Source organism: Oncorhynchus nerka, linkage group LG21 (genome assembly GCF_034236695.1).
Source record: "Oncorhynchus nerka isolate Pitt River linkage group LG21, Oner_Uvic_2.0, whole genome shotgun sequence".
Classification (NCBI taxonomy): domain Eukaryota; kingdom Metazoa; phylum Chordata; class Actinopteri; order Salmoniformes; family Salmonidae; genus Oncorhynchus; species Oncorhynchus nerka.
This window is the reverse complement of record NC_088416.1, coordinates 16194760-16215295: the sequence shown is the minus strand read 5'-3', so window position 1 is coordinate 16215295 and position 20536 is coordinate 16194760. Positions and strand designations below refer to the sequence as shown.

The following is a 20536-nucleotide window of genomic DNA, read 5'->3' as shown; positions in this document are numbered from 1 at the left end:
CGCTGAAATCTTTTAGTATGCTGTAAGTTTACCTCTGCAATTTTACTTTGGAAGGGCCTGTAGAATTTGTACTTACCATTTACAGTTTTAATAGATAATGTTTTGTCGAACTGAAATACTGTTGTTACTGCATATCCTTTGATATCCTGCAATAACTGGCTATTGAGACTGTTTTTTATGGGAATTCACTACAAAGCTTTCTTTATTGCTTGGCTGAGATATGGGGTTGCGCTACTGAAATCAATGAATATCGGGAAACAACGCGATCGCGCATGACGCAAAATATAACATTTTATGGTATGTGCATTTTCGGACTCTGACATTGCTCGTTCTGATATTTCTTAATTTCTTTCTTTTTTACTTTTTGAATTATGTGTGTATTGTTTTGTATTGCAAAGTATTACTGCACTGTTGAAGCTAGAAACACAAGCATTTGGCAGCACCTGCAATAACATTTGCAAGTCTGTGTACGGGACCAAGAAGCTTTGATTTGATTAAGCAGTAGATTTATGTATATATTTTATTTATAGATATTCATATCTTCATTTTGTACCATTTTTGAGGACGTCCTTTTCATAAACCCAAAGTGGATTTCTGTTCTCATTTAAAAAAGTGGTTCTTGTTTGAAATAATAAAAAATAAAAAAATCAGTACATCTACTGTTATACTTTCAACATTTCAACCAAGACCTCAGCGATCACTGCCTCATTGCCGGCATCCGTAATGAGTCAGCGGTCAAACGACCTCAACTCATCACTGTCAAACGCTCCCTGAAACACTTCAGCGAGCAGGCCTTTCTAATCGACCTGGCCAGGGTATTCTGGAAGGATATTGATCTCATCCTGTCAGTAGAGGATGCCTGGTTATTAAAAAAAAAAAAGCCTTCCTCACCATCTTAAATAAGCATGCCCCAATCAAGAAATGTAGAACCAGGAACAGATATAGCCCTTGGTTCATAACCAACACAAAAACATCCTATGGCGTTCTGCATTAACATCGAACAGCCCCCGTGATATGCAACTTTTCAGGGAAGCTAGAAACCAATATACACAGGCAGTTAGAAAAGCCAAGGCTAGCTTGTTCAAGCAGAAATTTGCTTCCTGCAACACAAACTCAAAAGAGTTCTGGGTCACTGTAAAGTCCATGGAGAATAAGAACACCTCCTCCCAGCTGCCCACTGCACTGAAGATAGGAAACACTGTCACCACCGATAAATCCACTATAATTGAATTTCAATAAGCATTTTTCTACGGCTGGCCATGCTTTCCACCTGGCTACCCCACCCCGGTCAACAGCACTGCACCCCCCACAGCAATAACCCAAGCCTTCCCCATTTCTCCTTCTCCCAAATCCAGTCAGCTGATATTCTGAAAGAGCTGCAAAATCTGGACCCCTACAAATCAGCTGGGCTAGACAATCTGGACCCTATCTTTCTAAAAAATTATCTGCCAAAATTGTTGCCACCCCTATTACTAGCCTGTTCAACCTCTCTTTCGTGTCGTCTGAGATTCCCAAAGATTGGAAAGCAGCTCCGGTCATCCCCCCCTTCAAAACTCCTACAGACCTATATCTATCCTACCCTGACTTTCTAAGGTCTTCGAAAGCCAAGTCAACAAACAGATTACCGACCATTTCAAATCCCAACATACCTTCTCCGCTATGCAATCTGGTTTCAGAGCTGGTCATGGGTGCACCTCAGCCATGCTCAAGATCCTAAACGATATCTTAACCGCCATCGATATGAAACAATACTGTGCAGCCGTATTCATTGACCTGGCCAAGGCTTTCGACTTTGTCAATCACCACATCCTCATCGGCAGACTCGATAGCCTTGGTTTCTCAAATGATTGCCTAGCCTGGTTCACCAACTACTTCTCTGATAGAGTTCAGTGTGTCAAATCGGAGGGCCTGTTGTCCGGGCCTCTGGCAGTCTCTATGGGGGTGCCACAGGGTTCAATTTTTGGGCCGACTCTCTTCTCTGTATACATCAATGATGTCGCTCTTGCTGCTGGTGAATCTCTGATCCACCTCGACGCAGACGACACCATTCTGTATACTTCTGGCCCTTCTTTGGACACTGTGTTAACAACCCTCCAGGCGAGCTTCAATTCCATGCAACTCTCATTCCGTGGCCTCCAATTGCTCTTAAATACAAGTAAAACTAAATGCATGCTCTTCAACCGATCGCAGCCTGCACCTGCCCAACATCACTACTCTGGAAGGTTCTGACTTAGAATATGTGGACATATGGTTAGACTGTAAACTCTCCTTCCAGACTCACATCAAACATCTCCAATCCAAAGTTAAATTTAGAATTAGCTTCTTATTTTGCAAACAAAGCATCCTTCACTCATGCTGCCAAACATACCCTTGTAAAACTGACCATCTTACCGATCCTCGACTTTGGCGAGCGATGTCCTTTACCAAATAGCCTCCAATACCTTACTCAATAAATTGGATGCAGTCTATCACAGTGCCATCCGTTTTGTCACCAAAGCCCCATATACTACCCACTGTACGCTCTCGTTGGCAGGCCCTCGCTTCATACTTGTCGCAAAACCCACTGGCTCCAGGTCATCTACAAGACCCTGCTAGGTAAAGTCCCCCCTTATCCCAGCTCGCTGGTCACCATAGCAGCACCCACCTGTAGCACGTGCTCCAGCAGGTATATCTCTCTGGTCACCCCCAAAACAAATTCTTCCTTTGGCCGCCTCTCCTTCCAGTTCTCTGCTGCCAATAACTGGAACGAACTACAAAAATCTCTGAAATTGGTAACACTTATCTCCCTCACTAGCTTTAAGCACATGTACATGGGCTATGTACATAGCCCATCTATAATTTAGCCCAAACAACTACCTCTCCCCCTACTGTATTTATTTATTTTGCTCCTTTGCACCCCATTATTTATATCTCTACCTTGCACATTCATCCACTGCAAATCTACAATTCCAGTGTTTTACTTGCTATATTGTATTTACTTCGCCCCCATGGCCTTTTTTTGTTTGTTGCCTTTACCTCCCTTATCTCACCTCATTTGCTCACATTGTATATAGACTTATTTTTCTAATGTTTGATTGACTGTATGTTTGCTTTACTCCATGTGTAACTCTGTTGTTGTATGTTGTCGAACCGCTTTGCTTTATCTTGGCCAGGTCACAATTGTAAATGAGAACTTGTTCTCAACTTGCCTACCTGGTTAAATAAAGGTGAAATAAATCAATAAAATAAATACTTTCAACATAAAAAGGATGCCCTCGCACATCTGAGCCATGTTATTGCAGGTGCAATACATTATTTGTAGCCTAGCTATAGTTGGCTAGATGAACTAATAGAGGCCAAGCCTTTGATTGCTGGCTTGATCAGAAGAAGGTGGTCAGGGAGATGGTTGATGAAGATGGAGTCTGGTGATGATCTTGTAGAGGGCTACTCTGGGAACCAGCCCGAGTCGTGTAGCCACTGGACTTCTCCGTCACAATGTCTGACATCCACCTGCGTGTTTCCTCAGCAGCTCTGGGCACCAGAAAGCTCCCCACACACAGTTCAGAGTAGTAGCTAGACAGTCGCCCTCATTACGAGCTCTCTGCATCATTCCTCTACTGCATCTCCCCATTCCTCTCAAGCTTCAGGTGACTCTTCAATTGATGCATGCTTACACCTATGGTTAACTCGAGTTTACTCCAAATTAGTGATGCACCGATATTACGTTCCGATATTTCCTTGCCCCCAAAAAATTATACTGATAACTGAAATAAAAACATTTTGCGGCCTTTTAAGCATTCTAGTACAGTTAAATAGTTAACACACACACGGACACAGCGGTCTAAGGCACTGCATCTCAGTGCAAGAGTCATCACTACAGTCCCTAGTTTGAATCCAGGCTGTAACACATTCAGTCGTGACTGGGAGTCCCATAGGGCGGCGTACAATTGGCCTAGCGTCGTCTGGGATTGGCCGTCATTGTAAATAAGAAGTTGTTCTTAACTGACTTGCCTCGTTAAATAAAGGTTACACACACACACACACAAAGTTATTTTGTTGGCTTTTACGTATGTCGCCACTACCAGTAAAACATGATCAAAACCTATTTCTTTCATTTATTTGCTGTGCTGTTTTGTTGTTCATTTGTTCAGTTGTTTCATTCTCAACCCGGATTTTATCATACAGGTCAAGCAGTGAAGTTTCAGCTCTTGTTTGTCTGTGGCCTCTCTTCCTTGGTGTACACTGTTTCCATCTTGTCCAGCTGTGTATGCAACATTTCACGTTTCTTGTCTGCATCAAAGTGGCGGTCCTTGTACATGGCATCGGGCATGGTGGTGACACAGTAAAGAGAATGCCACCAAATCGCTTGTTCACAGCCTGTGTCGCCAGTTTTGTTGAGCAGGCGTTTCAATGCCATGACAGAGGGTATCACATCTGCTGCAGGCGCAGTTGATGAGCTTATTTTTTGAGTCAGTTGTTCGACTGGAGCAGACAATGTGGAGCTGATATCGCTGGTCTACATGTCAGTCGTGAAGCTAATTGCAGTGACGTCATCACTGTGTAACTGCAGTAGGGCAACATCTGAAAAATAGCGCACTTGGTAGTGTGTACTGGTGTTCGACCAGTCGGCAAAAGCCAACATCACCCACGACAGAGAACGGTTTATTGTCAGGGGCAATTCATTAAATTATCTTGCCGTTAACATCTTTGGGATATGGGGCGTTATTCTGACGTCCTGATGAAAAGTGTGCCCAAAGTAAACTGCCCTCTACTCAGGCCCAGAAGCTAGGATATGCATATAATTGGTAGATTTGGATAGAAAACACTCTAAAGATTCTAAAACTGTTAAAATAATGTCTGAGTATAACAGAATTTATTTGGCAGGCGAAACCCCGAGAACAAACCATCCAGGACTTTTTTTGTTTTAGTTCACTGTGTTTTCAATTGGTTTTCTATGGGAATCTAGATTTCTGAGGCATCTGGTTGCAGCTCCTGTGGCTTCCACTAGATGTCAACAGTCTTTAGAACTTGGTTGATGTTTTTCTTTTGAGTAATGAAGAAGTAGCCCTTTCCTTTCTGTGTGTCGAGCCAAGTGGACTGTTTTGTTTGGGGCGGGCGACCTGGAGCTCGCTCCACTTTCATTTTATCTGCAATTGAACACCGTTTATTTCGTCTTAAATTTGATAGATTATTTACGTTTTAAAATACCTAAAGTTGGATTAGGAAAGTTGTTTGAAATGTTTGGACCAAGTTTACAGGTAACTTATTAGATCATTTGTAGTCATGTTGGGCGAATATAACGACGGAATTTATCGGAAAAAAAGGACCATTTGTGCTGTCCTTGTTACGACTTCTATAAATGGTGCGGTGGAGGAGTCAAACGCAGAGAGCAGGTAATATCGTACGTGAATCTATTTATTCCAACGACAGCGGAGACATGGACATGCCAACACTAGGGCGTATGAAACCACCCGTCCAAAATACACAGGACTAAAACTGTCTGGAAAATAATGAGATACCCAGAAGGGCCTAGTGCCCTTAAATAGCCTACAAACAACACTAACTCAAAACAGGTGTACCCAATTAAACCCAATAAACAGAAACAAACGGAAAGGGAATCGATGGCAGCTAATAGGCCGGCGACGACGACCGCCGAGCGCCGCCCGAACAGGAAGAGGCACCAGCTTCGGCGAGATTCGTGACAGTCCTCAGATAATCGCATGGTTTGCTTTCGCCGTAAAGCCTTTTTGAAATCTGACAATGTGGCTGGATTAACAAGAAGTTAAGCTTTATTTTGGTGTATTGCACTTGTGTTTTTATGAAAGTTAAATATTTCTAATAATTTACATTTGAATTTGGCGCTCTGCCATTTCACCGGATGTTGTCAAATCGATCCCACTAACAGGATTTGATCCATAAGAAGTTTCATGGATTTCTCCTTTGAGTTGTCTCGTTGAAATGTTCTTACTCGTTAAAATGACTGCTCAACTTGTTGACCGCTCGATCCACATAGCAGACATAGTGGGCTCGGTTAGGAATGCTGTGTTGCACGTGTAGGGCTACATTTTACGTGGTGTCATTATGAAATGTACCTACATTATATAGGTATGCACGTCAGCTTTGACATCGGTTTTGCACATCGGCGTTAAACTAGACATCAGGCCGATGTCTGCATTTTTAGCTAATATCGTCCGAATCTGATATGTTCACCGATATATCGTGCATCCCTACTCCAAATACGTTTTTCCAAATGCTACTCAGCTAACAACACTCCACTGTAGTGAAAGAGCACTGGGTGGAGCTACAGACGATCCTTTCCGGTCCATATGCGAAGCCACAACTGTTGGTGAATTCAAGACAACAGGGATATCTGAAAAAAACTAACAGTCATCCAACTCAGATGAAACTCGGCATCCTACTAGAGCTGAAGATCACCAACATCACGATTTTCCCCAGTCTGAGCTAATTTTGTTTCCAAGTTCCCAGGTGCACTTGTGGCCGTGGCATACCACAGCATACTTTTTACTAAACAGTATGTTAAGTAAGTAGTAGGCAAGCCAGAATTCGGACACGGCTAATGACATGCAGAAAAAATAGGGGGAAAAGCTTATTTTCTTTCTATCACGGTCAGTTAGCGCTTCACTAACTCTCCATGCTGACTGTTTAGTTTTCTCGTGGGAGGCTAGCTTCACATCCAAATTAATTGACTGTAAATGCAACAGGCTAATTGCTAACAAGACAACAGCAGCAGTCAGCATCTAACGTCTAATGAGCAGTCGCACACAGCTGTACTAAAATGGACCAGCAGACAGCTATCAGTGATGAAGCATCACAATACATTCAGTCTTTCGAGATGAAAGGGAGAAGGAAAGTTTGTGAGGAAAATAAAACTCTGTATAAATAAATCTGTATTCGGACATGCATTCCTCTCATGGTGACTCAGCAAACTAAAAAGATGTGCTAGCTACTTCAAGAAATTAATGTAAATTGATACTAGAGCAGGAAGAAAAGACATGTGGCTTCCAAGAGTAGCCCCATGGGTCCTGACAACTAAGTGAGTAGGTAGGTGTCGGCTTCAGACACGTCTGCAACCAAAGCTATTGGCTAGCTCAATGACAATAAAATTAACTAATTTCGGAAGGCGTTCAAAAAACTGAAAGGTCCAAAAACAAGTATGTATTATCGGGTTTTAACATACGGAACAAAACCGCCACAATCTTCTGAGTTCAGTTGATAGAGATACAGAGTGACCAAGAACAAACATTTTTCACACTCTTTTTCCTCCTGTCAATGGGGAATAAAGAGCAGTCGAGGCCCGTCTTAACTCCTGCGAACGCCGTAACTTTTGGTTCTTTTGTGTTGCTGCCCAACATGCTGTCATCAGAGGTGGCCATTTAAGTCCCTTTTCTGACAAATAGAGCCAGGCGCTAGCTAGCCATCACAATCAACACAGGAAGAAAGGAGTAGACCTGAATGGTGTTCTCAGAAATATGCTGAAGTACAGAGTTACTTGAGGACAGAGCAGCGGTGGGCAATATTGACGGACACTTCAGGGTCTGCTAGGGAACTGCCACCTAAGGTTTTCAGGTCAGGTTTTCTACCACCTGATGAATTGTAACTGTCATGCTGACAAGCTTAAAATCTCTTGAGGTGTTTCTTCCTTCACAACACCAGTGACCATGTCAAAAATGTTCGGACCTGTTTGGGCCCCTCTTAGATTAAAGTGCAATTTATTTATGTATTGACAAATCAATCCCACCAATGTAGTAAATGTCAGATCTCTGTGTGTATCTGAAAGGTAAGCTTGCCATGTACAGTATATAGAATTATTGCACAGATTTTTGATAATCTACCTCTCAACACTCATGAAGTGCATAGTGCAAATGACCAGTGAATTTACCACCAGTAATTAGAGAGAACAGAAAGAACACAGTTCAACCACACAATGCTCTTTCTCTCAGACTGCACAGTACCCTGAGCAATATGCGAGCCCTGGGCAGTACCGCGGGCCAAAGCGACTACTTTAGAATGCAGAGTGCCCCAAGTAACGGTCGGACATAACTGTAATATATTTTATTTTCTCTCTGTTCCTATCGAACAAGCTGTCACCTTGGTAACCGCTTGGGCAGTCCTCAGACCATTGAGCTTAGTGGAAGGAGAGATTCTGGGGAGGTTGTCAGGTGTGAAAGGAAAATTATATAGCTAAGTCGCACTTCTGCCAAGATGCATGAAATAAAGGATGTAGAAAAGATATGCAATGGCTTTAGAAATAGCTTGTAAGGAGGACCACAGAGAAGTGAAAAATATTTCAGATGTTGACTATGAGCTTTTGTTGGCCATTAGCTTTTGTTAGTTTTCCATATTTGAGTAAATTGACTATTAGGATTTACCTTGATATAGTCCTTTGATTTTGTGTTGTTTATTTCAGAAAATATTATCAGTCAATTGATGCAAGCAGTTGTTACCAAACCATCCCATTACACAAGACTTCAATGGTCAACAGCAATCCAAGTTCCTGTGTTTTTAGAGACACTCCATTTAATACTAATACAATCCGAAGCACATCACTTATATCGTCATAATCTTCTTAACCTGGACTCACCTGTATTTTGACAGCTATCACCACGGAGCTAAGCTCTCGGTCCAATTCTTTGAGGACAATCAGCTTCTTGAGGGTCAGGCTGCACAATCTGTGGTCAACAGGGGAGACAGGGAAGGGATTTAGTTTAGTTTTGTTCATTTAGATCAGTGGTTCCCAAACTGTTTATAGTCCCGTACCCCTTCAAATGTTTAACCTCCACCTGCACCAGGATCAGCGCACTCTCAAATGTTGTTTTTTTGCCATCATTGTAAGCCTGCCACACACACACACACACACACACACACACACACACACACACACACACACACATTTATTAAACATAAGAATGAGTGTGAGTTTTTGTCACAACCCGGCCCGTGGGAAGTGACAAAGAGCTCTTATAGGACCAGGGCACAAATAATTATAATCAATCATTTTGCTCTTTATTTTGCCATCCCACATATTAAACCTTATTTGTTCATTAAAAATTGTGATTAACTCACCACAGGTTAATGAGAAGGGTGTGCTTGAAAGGGTGTGGACAACTCTGCAATGTTGGGTTGTATTGGAGAGAGTCTCAGTCTTAAATAATTTCCCACACAGTCTGTGCGTGTATTTAGAATTCATGCTAGTGAGGGCCGAGAATCCACTCTCACATAGGTACGTGGTTGCAATGGGCATCAGTGTCTTAACAGCGCAATTTTCCAAGGCAGGATACTCTGAGCGCAGCCCAATCCAGAAATCTGTCAGTGGCTTCTGATTAAATTACATTTTCACAGAACCACTTGTTGCAATTTTGATGAGTCCCTCTTGTTCAGATATCAGTAAGTGGACTAGAGGCAGGGCATGAAAGGGATAATAACGAATCCAGTTGTTTGTGTCATCCATTTCGGGAAAGTACCTGCATAATTGCACACCCAACTCACTCAGGTGATTTGCTAAATCACATTTGACATTGGTTGTCAGCTTGAGTTCATTTGCATACAAAAAAACATACAATGATGGAAAGACCTGTGTGTTGTGCTTGTTAATGCAGACAGTGAAGAGCTCCAACTTCTTAATCATTGCCTCAATTTTGAAGTCGGAAGTTAACATACACTTAGGTTGGAGTCATTAAACTCCTTTTTAAACCACTTCACAAATTTCTTGTTAACAAACTATAGTTTTGGCAAGTTGGTTAGGACAAGTTTACAGTAGAGGTCGACCGATTAATCGGAATGGCCGGTATTTTGGGGCGCCGATTTAAAAATAATAATATATATATATACATACAGTGGGGGAAAATATATATATATACAGTGGGGCAAAAAAGTATTTAGTCAGCCACCAATTGTGCAAGTTCTCCCACTTAAAAAGATGAGAGAGGCCTGTAATTTTCATCATAGGTACACTTCAACTATGACAGACAAAATGAGGAAAAAAAAATCCAGAAAATCACATTGTAGGATTTTTAATGATTTTATTTGCAAATTTTGGTGGAAAATAAGTATTTGGTCACCTACAAACAAGCAAGATTTCTGGCTCTCACAGACCTGTGACTTCTTCTTTAAGAGGCTCCTCTGTCCTCCACTCGTTACCTGTATTAATGGCACCTGTTTGAACTTGTTATCAGTATAAAAGACACCTGTCCACAACCTCAAACAGTCACACTCCAAACTCCACTATGGCCAAGACCAAGAGCTGTCAAAGGACACCAGAAACAAAATTGTAGACCTGCACCAGGCTGGGAAGACTGAATCTGCAATAGGTAAGCAGCTTGGTTTGAAGAAATCAACTGTGGGAGCAATATTAGGAAATGGAAGACATACAAGACCACTGATAATCTCCCTCGATCTGGGGCTCCACGCAAGATCTCACCCCGTGGGGTCAAAATGATCACAAGAACGGTGAGCAAAAATCCCAGAACCACACAGGGGGACCTAGTGAATGACCTGCAGAGAGCTGGGACCAAAGTAACAAAGCCTACCATCAGCAAGGGCATTGAAGATGAAGCGTGGCTGGGTCTTTCAGCATGACAATGATCCCAAACACACCGCCCGGGCAAAGAAGGAGTGGCTTCGTAAGAAGCATTTCAAGGTCCTGGAGTGGCCTAGCCAGTCTCCAGATCTCAACCCCATAGAAAATCTTTGGAGGGAGTTGAAAGTCCGTGTTGCCCAGCAACAGCCCCAAAACATCACTGCTCTAGAGGAGATCTGCATGGAGGAATGGGCCAAAATACCAGCAACAATGTGTGAAAACTTTGTGAAGACTTCCAGAAAACGTTTGACCTCTGTCATTGCCAATAAAGGGTATATAACAAAGTATTGAGATAAACTTTTGTTATTGACCAAATACTTATTTTCCACCATAATTTGCAAATAAATTCATTAAAAATCCTACAATGTGATTTTCTGGATTTTTTCTTTTCTTTTTGTCTGTCATAGTTGAAGTGTTACAGGCCTCTCTCATCTTTTTAAGTGGGAGAACTTGCACAATTGGTGGCTGACTAAATACTTTTTTTGTCCCACTGTGTATATATATATGTTTTATATATACACCTTTATTTAACTAGGCAAGTCAGTTAAGAACACATTCTTATTTTCAATGACGGCCTAGGAACGGTGGGTTAACTGCCTCGTTCAGGGGCAGAACGACCGATTTTCACCGTGTCAGCTCGGGGGATCCAATCTTGCAACCTTACAGTTAACTAGTCCAACGCAATAACGACCTTCCTCTCTCTCGTTGCACTCCACAAGGAGACTGCCTGTTACGCGAATGCAGTAAGCCAAGGTAAGTTGCTAGCTAGCATTAAACTTATCTTATAAAAAACAATCAATCATAATCACTAGTTAATGGTTGATGATATTACTAGATATTATCTAGTGTGTCCTGCGTTGCATATAATCTGAGTGAGCATACAAGCATACAAGTATCTAAGTAACTGACTGAGCGGTGGTAGGCAGAAGCAGGCGTGTAAACATTAATTCAAACAGCACTTCCGTGCGTTTTGCTAGCAGCTCTTCGTTGTGCGTCAAGCATTGCGCTGTTTATGACTTCAAGCCTATCAACTCCCGAGATGAGGCTGGTGTAACCGAAGTGAAATGGCTAGCTAGTTAGCGCGCGCTAATAGCGTTTCAAACGTCACTCGCTCTGAGCCTTCTAGTAGTTGTTCCCCTTGCTCTGCATGGGTAATGCTGTTTCGATGGTGGCTGTTTTCATTGTGTTGCTGGTTCGAGCCCAGGTAGGGGCAAGGAGAGGGACGGAAGCTATACTGTTACACTGGCAATACTAAAGTGCCTATAAGAACATCTAATAGTCAAAGGTTAATGAAATACAAATGGTATAGAGGGAAATAGTCCTATAATTCCTATAATAACTACAACCTAAAACTTCTTACCTGGGAATATTGAAGACTCATGTTAAAAGGACCACCAGCTTTCATATGTTCTCATGTTCTGAGCAAGGAACTGAAACGTTAGCTTTCTTACATAGCACATATTGCACTTTTACTTTCTTCTCCAACACTTTGTTTTTGCATTATTTAAACCAAATTGAACATGTTTCATTATTTACTTGAGGCTAAATTGATTTTATTGATGTATTATATTAAGTTAAAATAAGTGTTCATTCAGTATTGTTGTAATTGTCATTATTACAAATAAATAAATAAAAATCATCCGATTAATCGGTATCGGCGTTTTTGATCCTCCAATAATCGGTATCGGCGTTGAAAAATCCAAATCAGTCGACCTCCACATTATTTCACTTATAACTCACTGTATCACAATTCCAGTGGGTCAGAAGTTTACATACACTAAATTGTCTGACTTGAAACAGCTTGAAAAATGTCAGAAAATTATCTCATGGCTTTAGAAGCTTCTGATAGGCTAATTGACATAATTTGAGGCAATTGGAGGTGTACATTTACATTTAACATTTAAGTCATTTAGCAGACGCTCTTATCCAGAGCGACTTACAAATTGGTGCGTTCACCTTAAGACATCCAGTGGAACAGCCACTTTACAATAGTGCATCTAAATCTTTTAAGGGGGGGGAGGGTGAGAAGGATTACTTTATCCTATCCTAGGTATTCCTGAAAGAGGTGGGGTTTCAGGTGTCTCCGGAAGGTGGTGATTGACTCCGCTGTCCTGGCGTCGTGAGGGAGTTTGTTCCACCATTGGGGGGCCAGAGCAGCGAACAGTTTTGACTGGGCTGCGCGGGAACTGTACTTCCTCAGTGGTAGGGAGGCGAGCAGGCCAGAGGTGGATGAACGCAGTGCCCTTGTTTGGGTGTAGGGCCTGATCAGAGCCTGGAGGTACTGAGGTGCCGTTCCCCTCACAGCTCCGTAAGCAAGCACCATGGTCTTGTAGCGGATGCGAGCTTCAACTGGAAGCCAGTGGAGAGAGCGGAGGAGCGGGGTGACGTGAGAGAACTTGGGAAGGCTGAACACCAGACGGGCTGCGGCGTTCTGGATGAGTTGTAGGGTTTAATGGCACAGGCAGGGAGCCCAGCCAACAGCGAGTTGCAGTAATCCAGACGGGAGATGACAAGTGCCTGGATTAGGACCTGCGCTGCTTCCTGTGTGAGGCAGGGTCGTACTCTGCGGATGTTGTAGAGCATGAACCTACAAGAACGGGCCACCACCTTGATGTTAGTTGAGAACGACAGGGTGTTGTCCAGGATCACGCCAAGGTTCTTAGCGCTCTGGGAGGAGGACACAATGGAGTTGTCAACCGTGATGGCGAGATCATGGAACGGGCAGTCCTTCCCCGGGAGGAAGAGCAGCTCCGTCTTGCCGAGGTTCAGCTTGAGGTGGTGATCCGTCATCCACACTGATATGTCTGCCAGACATGCAGAGATGCGATTCGCCACCTGGTCATCAGAAGGGGGAAAGGAGAAGATTAATTGTGTGTCGTCTGCATAGCAATGATAGGAGAGACCATGTGAGGTTATGACAGAGCCAAGTGACTTGGTGTATAGCGAGAATAGGAGAGGGCCTAGAACAGAGCCCTGGGGGACGCCAGTGGTGAGAGCGCGTGGTGAGGAGACAGATTCTCGCCACGCCAACAGGTAGGAGCGATCTGTCAGGTAGGACGCAATCCAAGCGTGGGCCGCGCCGGAGATGCCCAACTCGGAGAGGGTGGAGAGGAGGATCTGATGGTTCACAGTACCACAGTGTACCTGTGGATGTATTTCAAAGCCTATTTTCAAACTCAGTGCCTCTTTGCTTGACATCATGGGAAAATCTAGAGAAATCAGCCAAGATCTCAGAAAAAAAGTTGTGGACCTCCACAAGTCTGGTTCATCCTTGGGAGCAATTTCCAAATGCCTGTAGGTACCATGTTCATCTGTACAAACAATAGGATGCAAGTATGAACACCATGGGACCAAGCAGCCGAGATGAACGTACTTTGGTGCGAAAAGTGCAAATCAATCCCAGAACAACAGCAAATGACCGTGTGAAGATACTGGAGGAAAGGTATCTATATCCACAGTAAAACGAGTCCTATATCGACATAACCTGAAAGGCCACTAGGCAATGAAGAAGCCACTGTTCCAAAACCGCCAGATAAAAGCCAGAAAACGGTTTGCAAATGGACAATGACCCCTGCAAATGGGGACAAAGATTGTACGTTTTGGAGAAATGTCCTCTGGTCTGATGAAACAAAAATAGAACTGTTTGGCCATAATGACCATCGTTATGTTTGGAGGAAAAAGGGGGAGGCTTGCAAGCCGAAGAACACCATCCCAACCGTGAACCATGGGGGGTGGCAGTATCATGTTCTGGGGATGCTTTGCTGCAGGAGGGACTGGTGCACTTCACAAAATAGATGGCATCATGAGGAAAATGATGTGGATATATTGAAGCAATATCTCAAGACATCAGTCAGGAAGTTAAATCTTGGTCGCAAATGAGTCTTCCAAATGGACAATGACCCCAAGCATACTTCCAAAGTTGTGGCAAAATGGGTTAAAGACAACAAAGTCAAGGTATTGGAGTGGCCACCACTCCATTATTAAAAATGTGTGGGCAGAACTGAAAAAGCGTGTGCGAGCAAGGAGGCCTACAAACCTGACTCAGTTACACCAGCTCTGTCAGGAGGAATGGGCCAAAATTCACCCAACTTATTGTGGGAAGCTTGTGGAAGGCTACCCAAACGTTTGACCCAAGTTAAACAATTTAAAGGCAATGCTACCAAATACTAATTGAGTGTATAAACTTCTGACCCACTGGGAATATGATGAAAGAAACAAAGCTGAAATAAATGATCTACTATTATTCTGACATTTCACATTCTTAAAATAAAGTGGTGATCCTATCTGACCTAAGACAGGGAATTTTTACTATGATTAAATATCAGGAATTGTGAAAAACTGAGTTTAAATGTATTTGGCTAAGGTGTATGTAAACTTCCGACTTCAACTGTATGTGAGAGTGGATTCTCGGTCCTCAGTAGCTTAAATACAGGCACAGACTGTGTGGAAAATGATTCAAAACTGAGACTCTCTCCAATATAACCCAACATTGCAGAGTTGTGTGCATCCTTTCAAGCACACCCTTCTCATTAATCTGTGGCGAGTTATTCACAATTTTCCATGAACAAATAAGGTTTTAATATGGTGAAATAAAGAGCAAAATTATGGATTATAATTATTTGTGCCCTGGTCCTATAAGAGCTCTTTGTCACTTCCCACGAGGTGGGTTGTAACAAACTCACACTCATGTGTAATAAATGTATAGTGTGTGTGTTGCAGGCTTAAAATGATAGCAAAAAAAACAACATTTGAGAGTGCACTGACCCTGGTACTAGAAGGGCAGCTGTAGGTTGAATGTTTAAAGAACCACTGATTTGAAAACCATGCTCTAGAGGACAGAATTTGGGGAAAAAAAGTCAAAAAGTAAACTAATAAAAAACCCGCAAAGGACTGATTTCTCCCAGTAAAAAAAAAAAAAAAAAAAGGTTTTCGATCTCATAATCCCACTTTTTTAATAGAAAAACAACCACATTGGATGTTCTAAGTCCACAACAACGCTTAAACCGCATCAGTGGACCCCCAAAAAACAGAGAAATTTGATTTGCTTGGTGTAGTTACCATTTAAATCACGTGCGCACCAGCCAGACTGTTTCTGTCGCCATAGGAGGTGTGTGAGTTTCAAGTTTGGGGAAGATGCATTTTCACCATAAAAATGCACCTTGATAATAAAGCATTCCATGTATCATCATGTAAGATAGCCTACTATTCCGAATGTGATGAGTAGATTGGATAGTCATCATTTAGCCTTATAATATAACTCAATCACTGTTCCCAAAAAGTACTGTTCAATGCATGGCTGAGCGCGTAGTGACGTAAAGTTGGCCTACAGTAGGCTATATCAAATACGTATCTTGGCCTTTTCTAAAAATGTTATGCAATTCTACTTCACTTTATATGACTCGAGACATTAGAGGAATCTTTTTTAATATGACAAAAATTACAGGGTAGCCTACTCTGCTGACACTGACAAAAATATCAATAAATATGACGTTGTCTGATCCATATAATCACCCTATGAAAAAGGGAGAAAAAAATTGCCTACAATATGACATCGATTTAACCTGGAGGAGGAAATGATTGTCCAAAAACAAACTTTCAACGGGCACAACAATGATAAAGAGTGAATATGCTCTCCACTGGTGCCAATAAAATAGGCAACACTGTTCAAACAATTAAGTTGAGAATTTTGATAACTATAAAACACCAGATTAGAGTCTTTTCATTGTCTTCTCTTCACAGCAATAGCTTACAGTTCTCTGCTGCCAATGACAGAAACGAACTGCAAAAATGACTGAAGCTGGAGACTCATATCTCCCTCACTAACTTTAAGCACCAGCTGTCAGAGCAGCTCACAGATCATTGCACCTGTACATAGCCCATCTGTAAATAGCCCGTCCAACTACCTCATCCCCATATTGTTTTTGTTTTTTTTGCTCCTTTGCACTCCAGTATTTCTACTTGCACATTCATCTTCTGCACATTTATCACTCCAGTGTTTAATTGCTGGCCTACCTGGTTAAATAAATGTGGAAAAAAATAAAATAAACATCTGCTTCCAAACTATGATGAAATATTGCGATATGCCTGGCTGGGCCTCTACCTTTCACTGACAGTCTCAACTGGTATTTGCATAGACATTAAAACCAGGATGTTTGTCGCATGCACTGCTCAAATTGCGGGCTATTCCGACTGTAGGAAATGCAATTTAAACAGTCCACAGCTTTATTTGTTTTTAAGAAGCCAATGATCATCTGTGGCCAAATCATGCTTTTTGAACTAGTAGCATATTTTGAATTGTTTTTGTATAGACAGGAGGGGCCAATTAGGCTATATTGTTTTGGCAATTTAATTCTATTTACTTTAGGGGACACGGTGCCTATGTCTGTAGCACACTTATGAAAGAGTTTTCAAAACAACTGGCCACTGGATTGAAGCAAATAATCACGATCCTTCCAGGTAGTAATGGCTACCTTGTAGTTACCTTTTAATTGCATTTCCATCTACTCTAAGATGGTTAGGCTATCATTAGTGGCTACACAGTGGTAGACATAGGCCCTACGCGCACTGCACACACACACAGACATGGGTTTTCCCATGCTGTTGTTTCCTCTTCGGAAAGAAGGAACGTTTTTGATAAATTGCACATTACTGTTTGAATAAATCATGATAATCAAAAAATAAAAAAGCAAATTGTGAGCCGAAAACTAACGTGGCCAGGTCCATTTTTTGCCCTGGCACCCTTGCAAACAATTAAAAATGTGTGTCGCACTGCCAAGTCAAACAGTCGCGAATGCAGTATCAGTATCGAACACTGTATTGAGACCTAATTAGTTCTCTGTCATTAATCTAACAGCTCAAGGAGAGGACATGCTCTTGGATCATTGGCTTACATAGACTTATTACAATGTAATACTGTTCGTTAATGAATGGTTATGAATCCATATTTTGAATTTACAAATGATAAGAAATGCCTATAATGCGTAGGATTTTGAATGTTTTATATTGCTAATAAATCTTTTCAGGCTTTATTAAAAGTGGGTACTGGCAAAATTTGGAGGACTTAACTTGCGTGAACATTACTCATCCAATAGACTTAGGCGCTCGTGCCTGATTGTTGATTATTGGTTAAAAAGCCCTATCCATGAGGAAATAAAAAAAAGACATTGTTGGCGAGTCTAGCAACATTAAGACGACCCCAAAAAACTGAACCTCAAATGTATGAAAACAAGGTAGCAAATAAAATAACAAATCTGCACACATGCTCCGAAAGAGAGATTTGAAAACACAATAGGTCTTCATCAGGAGACCATGAAACGCAGGCAGAACATGAAAACATGAAGTAGGAAACAAAACAGATATGGTCAGTTCAGACCTGAATAGGAGTGCTGCTGTGAGCTTCATTCAAATCTCACGGTGGCCCTGAGCTCTTCCTTTTCTCCTCAGACTGTGCCCCAAATGGCACACTATTCTCTAAAGTGCACCATGGGCCCTGCTCAAAAGTAGTGCACTAAATAGGAAATAAGGTGCCATTTGGGATGTACGCTTGATCGAAGTACTGCATTGCCAGAGTATGAGTCATACAGGAAGCTAGAGACAGCTCCTATTCTTCCATTCTAGTGCATTTGAAGGAGAAAGTAGAGCTGGGGTTGAATGAATGTGTTTTCTCTCCCCTTTTCACTCTCACACTCTCTGTGATGGGGTGGCAACCTTGGTCAGCAGTAGAAAAACATTCACTTTCCAATTCCCCATGACTACAGACCCTTACTCCAACACATATACATGCACAAAAACAATACAATGGAAATGCAAGCACTTTCAACAGACTTATACTAAAAAAACACACATTCTCGGACCCACACACAGCCACCTCCCCCCACCACACACACACACACACACACGAGGGAAAGTTGGGGTCACAGTCTGTCTTTTGAGAATTCTGACTTGTAGTTGACAGGCAAACACAAACAGGCCATTTCCACATCCAGTACTGACAGCGCACGCACATGCACACACACAGACCGTACAAACACAAATGCACCCAAAGAGATGCACACAAACACACTTGGACACAAAGAGATGGAAAAGACTCTGCGCTAACTCAGCACAAAGCCAGACCACCTGATTGAACGCATTCTGTACCGGCCATTCATCGCAAGGACAGAGGCAGAGAGAGAGAGGCAGAGAGAGCGAGGCAGAGAGAGCGAGAGGCAGAGAGAGAGAGAGACAGGAGGGGTGGATGGACAGAGAGATGAAAAGAGAGGGTTAGGGGGAGGGAGACGACTGAACGTTCCAACACAGAGATTCAGTATATTTACAGGAAATACTCACTCACTGCAGTATACTAAAACTAGCACAGTACCATAGAGGCACAGAATAAGTTATAGGAATGGAGGAACATATTCAAGAAAGATCAAGTGCAATATATTATAAAATAAAGCGAACTGGATGGAATATGGGGAAAAATTCATAAAATAGAAATGCTACCAAAATAATTTGCGATGATTCACTAAACAATATTTTGAAAGAGGAAGCAAAGTACTTAAAATAAAAAAAAGCTATAAAATAAAAAGCTATCACAGTGCAGTAGAGCAATGCTTATGTTGAAAGCTTCAAAGCTGATCTGCTAAAATGGCATGATATTTGCTGGATATTGTACGATCAAAATATTTCTTGTTGGATAATACACACAGGGAACACACTTAATGTGTTGTGAAAAGTGTTATGAAATGCAATGTAATATATTTATCTGCATTTTAATCTCTTTAAGAAATGAAGAGACCACTGCAAAATGATCAGATTATCTGGTTGTACTATTTATAGGCATATGTAAACTACTGAACATTTCTCCCAAATTCCAAATCAAAATATTGTCATTTAGAGCATTTATTTGCAGACCCCAGGAAGAGTAGCTGCTGCCTTGGGGGATGAGGATACTTAATAAAGTATATTTTGTTATGGTTTCTCTTCTCCAAACACTTTGACTTCAGCAGTAGCCCCATACAAGACTAGAAGTAGTCCATTGCTACATCCTACATGTCCACAACCAACCTTGGGCAACACTTTTGCATTACTTACAGGTTAGTAAATATACTGTAACAACTTTAACTTTATCTATTTTAAAGTGTGTCCCAAGTTGGATATAGCAAATGTCGTTATGTCAAATGCTTCTTTGGGCAAACGGCCATTAATCTGCAGACTATAACATGGACCCAACTGTGCGACAGGGACTACTAGTCTTCAATACATCCCCCGGTGTTAGTAATGATGAACTGTATCGGGAAGCGTTTTATTCAAACCCATTTTCTCAGAACACCATTAGGCACACTGCCTGACATTGCCCAAAGACAAACAAGGGTGGGTGTAACGGTAAACTGCACTTCAGACGAATTGTGTTTCATTAGCATGACAGGAAGAGCATGTGCTCCTAAACTTCAATTTCCTGGAGACGAGGGGAAACGCGTTGAGGTAAAATGACGGATTATGCGTAACCGTTAAGCAATCAGCTACAGGGAACACCTTGCATCTGTCAAAAGAATGATTCATGCACTTGGGACTATTAACATGGCAGCTGGTGGAGCACTACAATAGGCTTGGGCGGTATCCAGATTGTCATACCGACCTTGTGACACATTTGGTAATACTGACACTGGACATAAGGGAAGCTATTTTCAAGCTAAATGCTAACAAGCTGAATACAGAAAACGATATATTAGACAGCAAGGCTCGATATATTAGACAGCAACCTCTCCCTCAACGTGATCAAGACAAAGGAGATGATTGTGGACTACAGGAAAAGGAGGGCCGAGCCACGCCCCCATTCTCATCGACGGGGCTGCAGTGGAGCAGGTTGAGGGCTTCAAGTTCCTTGGCGTCCACATCCCCAACAAACTCAGATGGTCCAAGCACACCAGACAGTCGTGAAGAGGGCACAACAAAACCTATCCCCCCTCAGGAGATTGA

At 42.1% G+C, this 20536-nt stretch overlaps 1 protein-coding gene across 4 annotated transcripts in view; it reads right to left on the bottom strand.

Moving 5' to 3' along the window:
- Positions 1-20536, bottom strand: part of si:ch211-126j24.1 (phosphofurin acidic cluster sorting protein 2) — a 93645-nt gene that overhangs the window by 44184 nt on the left and 28925 nt on the right. For all 4 annotated transcript variants that reach the window (XM_029625036.2, XM_029625038.2, XM_029625037.2 and 1 more), the window contains exon 2: positions 8582-8669. In XM_029625036.2, coding sequence (XP_029480896.1) covers positions 8582-8669 — 88 coding nt within the window. The remainder of the gene's footprint in view (positions 1-8581; positions 8670-20536) is intronic.